Genomic DNA, 8464 nt, shown 5'->3' with positions numbered 1-8464 from the left:
CTAAAAAAGAGTATGACCGTTTAAAAATATAAATATATTAAAAGTGTAAGTTTTAAAAAATTAGATAAACATTGCTCTAGATTTTTGTGAAACATAAAACTGTATCTCTATTTTTCTGTGCCTTCTTATTAAAATACAGATGGCACAGCTTTCATATAGCTTTAACAACTTGATTATAAATTGCTTTCAAAAGTAACTTATTTGGATTTTCCATATCCTTTAATGAATTGCAAATATATTAACAGAAAAGACTTTCCCCCTCAAGACTGTACAATTTCTGAAATAAGTCAGTTAAAGCAAAAAGAAGACACAAAATTACATTGTTTCAATGCAAACAGAACACACACTTCACACCCACACTTGCATTTTCCCAGGTTTTCACAAAGAAAATGGGTCACCATATTTCTCAGTGAAGACTCATACTATACTCTGGCTAATCAGAGACTTCCAAACTTTTTTCTTCAAAAAGAGCATTTTTAATAGACTAAATACTGGTTATCACTGAGTTTTTGTTTAAGGTACAACAGCAGCATGGTTCAAATGTTACTTGTAGTTCTTGGAAAAATCAAAAATTTTAAGTGATGAATACAGAAAATGTAGGGACCACCTTTCATTATTTTGAGTACCACTGTTCTCTTGAAAAAATATTCTAACCTTCTAAAATCCCAGAGTTAAGAACCATTTCCAAGGGGAAAAACAAATCCAAGGCCACAACATAGCTTCTGAACAAGTGTGTGCGCATATATATGTATTAGGTTGGTGCAAAAGTAACTGCAGGTTTTGCCATAGAAGTCATGGCAAAAACCACAATTACTTATGCACCAACCTAATATATGTGTGAAACAGAGAAAAGGATGTCAAACTACTTAATTTAATTTCTGTAAAATAAACTTCTGATGTTTGAAACAAACATTTTGCTTGTTCAAAATGTGTTCTTCTTCTGGTTGTTTGATCCCCATTCCATGCAAAAAACAAAACAAAGAAAGAAACCGTAAAAGCCAGAAAGTGTTACTAGGTGGGAAATAAGGCTTCAGATACCTAATGACTTTAAAAGTAGGTATGAGGAAAAATAAAATAGGCCAAGCTTGGGCGGAAACTGTCCCCCAGCCAGCCATTGCCATGGCGTGTCTTACAAAACGATCCTTTTATCCTTGGTCTCAAAAAATCAGTACCAGAAAGACTCTCACCTCTGGCACAGGACATAAATTCCTACTACAAAAAGATAATTATACTTCAGCAAATCATGTTCTAAGCTTAGCTTTCTCCAGGCTTTATAACGCAGAACTCAGGTTGAAGCTTTCTATAAAACTCTAAATGACACTGTTACACAGCACCTTGTGCTTTGCCAGTTAAAAATATAAAAGAATCTAAAATTAAATATTACAGAACTAATGGATAATACAATAGCATATGTGTTAGAATCCAAGTGCTAGCCTCTGGGAATTTTTCATTACATTTATTTTCTCCCAACTGTTCCTTTTTTTTAAAAAGTATTTTTTTAGACAGTACATATACATAAATTTAGGTAGGGAAATCTGTTAAATATCTCTCTGGCACCTGATACCTAAAGACCCTGACTTGAATTAATTTATAATTGTACCTAATCCATATTCAAATGAGATTAACAGTAAATTATAGAAAATTACTGAGTCTACAGGCTAAAATTTTGTTCACATCTTTTGTAATCCACCTTATTTTCACAGCTTGACTAACAAATACAGGTAAGTTTGTCCTTCATCAAATAATCCAAAATAGTAACTGTAGGCCTGTCATTCATAAGAAACTATAATTTGTTATATTCTGACATTGGCACTTAATAAAATGTTAACAACTAAAGTTTCTCTAAAATTTCAATACATTACAATAAAGGAGATAAACAATTTAAGACTGTTTAAATCTGTTACGGTGGAATTCCAATAATTATCAATTTATATGCATAATTAAATTCTTAAAATTGTGGCCATTTCCCAAAGACACCAACTGATATTATGACAAACTCAGAAGAGAACCTATCTCCTTCTTAAGAATGTTTCTTCCCCCAAGCTAAAAATTTCCAATATCCTAAACCCAATTCTTAGTAAATGTTTTGGTGACTCATACTACTGAAAAAATCTGAAGCAGAGAGTCAAAAAGAATGGAAAGGATCTCAACCAAAGATAACCACACATTCTTACACTCTGCTTAAGCAAACACTTAGAAAAGTCAAAGGGATAATGTTTTGAACAAATATAGATTCAAGGTTACGGTACAATTCTGATTATATTAAGGCTTTCACTATCATGATCTCTTAAAGTCTCTACACTTTAGTGTTCTCATTCTGATTGATATGGTGAACTTAAGGGATTATTAAGGGCCTTGTTTTGGCTTCTCAGTGGGGAACCACTCTATCATCTCTGAATGTTAAAGGTGATCCCACAGAGCTCAAAGAGAAGAGGCAATATGGTACGAACCAATTTTAAAGTCTGCAATACCAAGACAACAATGATCAACACTTTGAAGCAAGATGAATAAATTAAAATTCTTGGTTAGACATTAAAGCATTCTTGCCAAGAATAAGTGTACACTGTATGGAGGGATATTTGATTCCTACATACGAGTCCCAATATGCCCATTACATTTGTTTATGGGAGACACTGCAAGTTTAAGGTAATTTACATTCCTTGGCAATCAAGTTACTGTTATAGGCAACGTCTTTTATTGTTCCATCTGGCACTTGCAAACACCATTCTTGAAGAACCTAGAAATGAAGGTCAGTTACTCTGTTTATCAGGAACAGAACCAAATAAAAACAAATTTTTGAGAAAGCAACCAAGAAATTCTGGTTCATCACTATTTTCCATATCTAATGGTTCCTTCAAGATAAAACATAACTCTTCCTTTCATGATACTTTCCAACAAAGGGAGATTAAAGAAAAACAGAAAAGAAAGTTCCCCACCCTACCCCCCATAAATTGTCATTCATACTGGTAAAAGAGCCAGTCTTGTTAGCAGCTAAATATTGCACTGCCTTTCATTCCGTATACAGTCAGGGTCCAATGAAAGTGGCACACTCATGGTATAAGTGATGGATGATGACACCGCCGGCTCAAGAGTAAAGACTCAGTATATAGAGGGACAAGAAACATGTCAGCACTAGTCACACATCCAGTTGTAAAAGTCCGATTTCCAGAAGTTAAAATTCATCACTTTCAGCTGCATGAAGTTGTGTGTCATCCGCATCTGTCATGCTGCTCTCCTGGGATTCATCTGTTCCCACTTTAAAAATAAAACAAAAGTCTACAGTAAGGTTTCTGACAAACATATCCTGTTGGTTCACGAAAACAAGAAAAACTGTATTATATTCAGAGAGATAAAACCCTAAATAAAGGTCCTTAAAAATCCTCATATCCTTTAATATTATGCAACTCAAGTTTCCTAACTTTGTAATAGGTCTGACATTAGCTTACTGCATTTTACTTTTAAGGTTTTAACTACCAAAACTGCCTCTCCCTAATGGGTTCCTTATTCCTGCCCTAGGAATTACAACTAGCTAGTTCTCTGAGACATTAAAAAAAAAAAATTGACATTTCCCCAACCTCCAATCACTGACTCCACTTTAAGAATACTCCCTGCTAATCCACAGAGACATAGACTATAATCTTCAGTTTCAAAAGGTTTATGGGGTCGGTCTATCTATCTATCTATCTATCTATTAATCAATCAATCATCTATCTCGGTCTGTCATCTAGGCTGGAGTGAAGTGGCACAATCATAGCTCACTGCAGCCTCAAACTCCTGGGCTCAAGTGGTATGATTCTCCTGCCTCAGTCTCCCACGTAGCTGGGACTATAGATGCATACCACCACATCCAGCTAATTTAAAAAATTTGTTTAGAAGCAGGGTCTCACTGGCTCGTCGTGAAATCCTAGGCTCAAGCAATCCTCCCACCTCAGCCTCCTGAGTAGCTGGGATTACATACACAAGCCATCATGCCTGGCTTATAATTTTTTTTTTTTGAGACAGAGTTTCATTCTTGTTATCCAGGTTGGAGTGCAATGGCATGACTTCAGCTCACTGCAACTTCAGCCTCCTGGGTTCAAGTGATTCTCCTGTCTCAGCCTCTCGAGTAGCTGGGATTACAGGTGCCTGCTACCATGCCCAGCTAACTTTTGTATTTTTAGTAGAGATGGGGTTTTACCATGTTGGTCAGCTGGTGTCGATCTCCTGACCTCAGGTGATACACCCACCTCCGCCTCCCAAAGTGCTGGAATTACAGGCCTGAGTCACTGTGCCTGGCCCCGTGGCTTATAATTTTAATTAAAGGTTTTCACCAAGTTTTCTGGAACAAAGGCATCTAATCAGAATTTACCTTGTCAGAAATTTCTCTACTCTCTTATTTAAAAGACTACATTCTTAGGAAGCAGATAAAACACTACTGGTTACACATTCAAACATAAATTGAGGCCCAGGTAAAAATTAGCAATGAATTTATCAAAGTCACACAGCAAACTAGATCCAGAACAGAGACTAATTATCTGACTTTATATGCATTTTATTATTATATCACCCTGTTCAATTTCCCTAAAAGTTCATTTGGTAACACCACGGTTAGAAAAATAAAATAAAGGAGTAGCCTACAAATCCTTATGCAAAAGGTAACTTTCTAAATACTCAAAATCATATGTGTGATACTTACTGATCTGTTCTTCTTGGGTTATTGGCTCCTCATCATCTGGAAGATAGCGCTTATCAATTGCCTCTTTAATCTGGTTATTGGCTCCTTTAGGATCTAAATCCATAGCCCAAGAGAAATTCATCAGGGCGAGGTGCGTTTGACCTAACTTCTTGTAAACCTAAAAATAAACAGCAATACTACATTTTTCATTAAGTTGTGAGCTTCAACTATAAAATTCTAAATATTTATATATTTATTTATTTTTGAGATGGAGTCTTGCTCTATTGCCCAGGCTAGAGTGCAATGGCGCGATCTTGGCTCACTGCAACCTCTGCTTCCCAGGTTCAAGCAATTCTCCTGCTTTAGTCTCCTGAGTAATTGGGACTACAGGTGCCCGCCACTGCCCCTGGCTAATTTTTGTATTTATAAGTAGAGATAGGGTTTTGCCATGTTAGCCAGGCTAGTCTCAAACTCCTGACCTCAGGTGATCCACCTGCCTCAGCCTCCCAAAGTGCTGGGATTACAGGCGTGAGCCACAGTGCCCAGTCTCTACAATTCTAAATATTTATAATTTAAACTAGGCTCCTGATTTATGTGATCTAAACTTATTCTAACGGTAGGACATTTTCTTCCTACAGATGAACTCATACCAGCTTTTGAGTTCCTTTTCATATAATCAGATATTATTTTCAGAATTCCTTGCTTCTATCTTTCAGGTAGTAAGTTTCCAATAAATATCACTCTGACTGGAACAATGATAATGGGATTAAATGGATTATAAATTGCTTAATTAACTTTCATTTACAGTGATTTTAAATTGAGTTATATCAACTCTTAACAACTGTCTACAGGCACCTTAACTAATTGGCATATGGGGGTCTAGTCTATAAAAAACTGACTAGTCTGGCCTTGGGACTCTCAGAAGCCATTTCTCTTAATCAAGACAACACAGTGCCATTCATGTTCTTCTTCTTCTTTCTCTTTTTTTTTTGTTTCTGAGACAGAATCTTGTTCTCTTGCCCAGGCTGGAGTGCAGTGGCGTGATCTTGGCTCACGGCAACCTCCGCTCCCGGGTTCAAGTGATTCTCGTGCCTCAGCCTCCGAAGTAGCTGGGATCACAGGCATGAGTCACTACGCCCAGCTAATTTTTGTATATTTAGTAGAGGTCAGGTTTCACCATGTTGGTCAGGCTGGTCTTAAACTCCTGACTCAGGTAATCCACCTGCCTAGGCCTCCCAAAGTGCTGGGATTACAGGCGTGAGGCACCATGCCCAGCTAGGATATCATCTTCTCAAGTGTTAGAACTAAATCTGTTATTCCCAGAGCACTCAGTTTGGAGCTTTAGTTGAATTTGCTCAATAGATATTGTACAGTAAGTATTAAATTTATTCTTATAAAATGTCAATATTTGCTGTGAAAGTCACTGTTTGGGACCATGGCCCCAGTCTTTACCTTTCCTATTAAGAAGTAAACGAGGGATTCTTTGGGAACAATTTGTTTCAATTCTTCAAGTTCTTGTAAAGCAGACTGAAAAAGGCAAAGAAAAACCTTAAAGTATCAAAAATTTTTAAAGTTTTGACCAAGCAATTTTTTTATTTGATTTCCCAAATCACCTTCATAAAAGCTAACTAAATCTTAATCAATATACTTCCTTATTGTATTAGTTCTTATTGTTGTGAAAATAAAACGCATACTTATATGACAATAAGTACTAAGAAATAGCAGGCACTCTAGTACACTGAAAACACACACACACACACACATACACACACACACCCCTCTTTGTGAAATATGCAGGTGGTGACAATCCTTGCTTTTGGTCATCTATCTATCTATTTATTTTTATTTATTGAGAAGGAGTCTCGCTGTCGCCCAGGCTGGAGTGCAGTGGGGCAATCTCTGCTTACCGCAATCTCTGCTTCTCAGACTCAAGCAATTCTCCTGCCTCAGCCTCGCCAGTAACTGGGATCACAGGCATGCGCCACCACACCCAGCTAATTTTTGTATTTTCAGTAGAGACGGGGCTTCACCATGTCAGCTAGGCTGGTCTTGAACTCCTGACCTCAAGTAATCTGCCCGCCTCAGCTTCCCAAAGTGCTGGGATTACAGGCGTAAGCCACCGTGCCTGGCCCAGTGATTTATTTTTTAATGAAAAATAACTATATAATTTTTCAGAACAACAAAAAGTCATTGAGAAGAGTGGCATTAACATTTCTGCAAGTCTCTGTTAGTAGAAGACAGCTAGATTCTCACATCTATCTCCTCCATTTACTCTGTTTTGATATCACATATTATGTAGCTTTTGGAAAATTCTACTGTCCATTTGGGACAGAATAAAGACTGAAAAAGGTAAATAATGTCAAGACATTATTGTAAAAATAGCTCTGACCTCTAAGACTCTTTGGAAGAATTTTAGGGACCCCCAGAAGTTCCCAGACCACTTGTGAGAATCATTAAAGAAATCTTTTTCTTTTTCTGAGACGGACTGTCATTCTGTCACCCAGGCTGGAGTGCGGTGGTGCGATCTCTGCTCACTGCAACCTCTGCTTCCTGGGTTCAAGTGATTCTCCTGCCTCAGTCTCCTGAGTAACTGGGATTACAGATGCTTACCTGTCATTCCTGGCTAATTTTGTTTTGTATTTTTAGTAGAGATGGGGTTTCACTATGTTGCCCAGGCTAGTCTTGAACTCCTGACCTCAGGTGATCCACCTGCCTTGGCCTCCCAAAGTGCTAGGATTATAGGCGTGAGCCACTGCGCCTGGCCTTACTTTAAAGAAATCTTTTTTCTGTTTGAGATGGAGTTTCGCTCTGTCACCCATGCTGGAGTACGGTGTCGTGATCTTGGCTCACTGCAACCTCTGCCTCCCGGGTTCAAGCGATTCTCCTGCCTCAGCCTCCTGAGCAGCTGGAATACAGGTGCGTGCCACCACGTCCGGCTAATTTTTGTATTTTAGTTGACACAGAGTTTCACCATATTGGCAAGCTGGCCTCAAACTTCTGACCTCAAGTGATCCTCTCACCATGGCCTCCCAAAGTGCTGGGATTACAGGCGTGAGCCATCATGCCCAGCCTTTAAAGAAATCTTTTTTTCCCCCCCGAGATGGAGTTTTGCTCTATCGTCCAGGCCGGAGTGCAGTAGCTCACTGCAACTTCTGCCTCCTAGGTTGAAGCGATTCTCCTGCTTCAGCTTTCCAAATAGCTGTGATTACAGGCGCCCGCCACCATACCCTGCTAATTTTTGTATTTTTAGTAGAGATGGGGTTTCACCATGTTGGCCAGGCTGGTCTTGAACGCCTGACCTTGTGATCCACCCGCCTCGGCCTCCCAAAGTGCTGGGATTATAGACGTGAGCCGCTGTGCCTGTCCTTTAACGAAATCTTAACCTTTAAGATGACAGACTCCAATCCTCCTTCACTGCTACAACACACCCAATTCAGAACTGATATGTTTTCTTGCTATGACTGCATATTATAATTGTTATCAACATTTCATGCAACTAGCATGCCTATCTCCACCCCCAATGATCTAATTACAAGGATTCATTGAGAAATAGTGTCTAACACAGCATCGGAGTTCTTACTTTTACCCTAAAGACTTAAGATTTAAATGATTAAATATCAGTACAACACATTAAATAAGGTGATGGCTAGCAATGTTTTAGAGATGTTGAAATGGTCCCCTTGATTTTCATTTTGGAGCCAGAAAATCTCAGAAGCAATCATTAACTTTTCTTTCTTGTTTTCAAGTAACTAATGAATGGCCCATGACACAGTCCCAGGAGATCCTGAGAACATGTACCCTTTAACTTTT

General features: G+C 38.3%; 1 protein-coding gene across 4 annotated transcripts in view; it reads right to left on the bottom strand.

Moving 5' to 3' along the window:
- Positions 1–200: 200 nt before the first annotated feature.
- The window catches only part of CDC27 (cell division cycle 27), a 66708-nt gene continuing 58444 nt past the window's right edge, over positions 201–8464 (bottom strand). For 3 of the 4 annotated variants that reach the window (XM_008012275.3, XM_008012277.3, XM_008012278.3), the window contains exons 17-19: positions 6107–6181; positions 4676–4832; positions 201–3255 (exon numbers count right to left, since the gene is read on the bottom strand). In XM_008012275.3, the coding sequence (XP_008010466.3) occupies positions 3173–3255; positions 4676–4832; positions 6107–6181 (315 nt within the window). In that variant the 3' untranslated portion in view covers positions 201–3172. The remainder of the gene's footprint in view (positions 3256–4675; positions 4833–6106; positions 6182–8464) is intronic. The other variant, XM_008012276.3, reaches the window with a different exon arrangement.

Source organism: Chlorocebus sabaeus, chromosome 16 (assembly GCF_047675955.1).
Source record: "Chlorocebus sabaeus isolate Y175 chromosome 16, mChlSab1.0.hap1, whole genome shotgun sequence".
NCBI classification, from domain to species: domain Eukaryota; kingdom Metazoa; phylum Chordata; class Mammalia; order Primates; family Cercopithecidae; genus Chlorocebus; species Chlorocebus sabaeus.
This window is presented reverse-complemented; position numbering and strand designations above follow the sequence as displayed.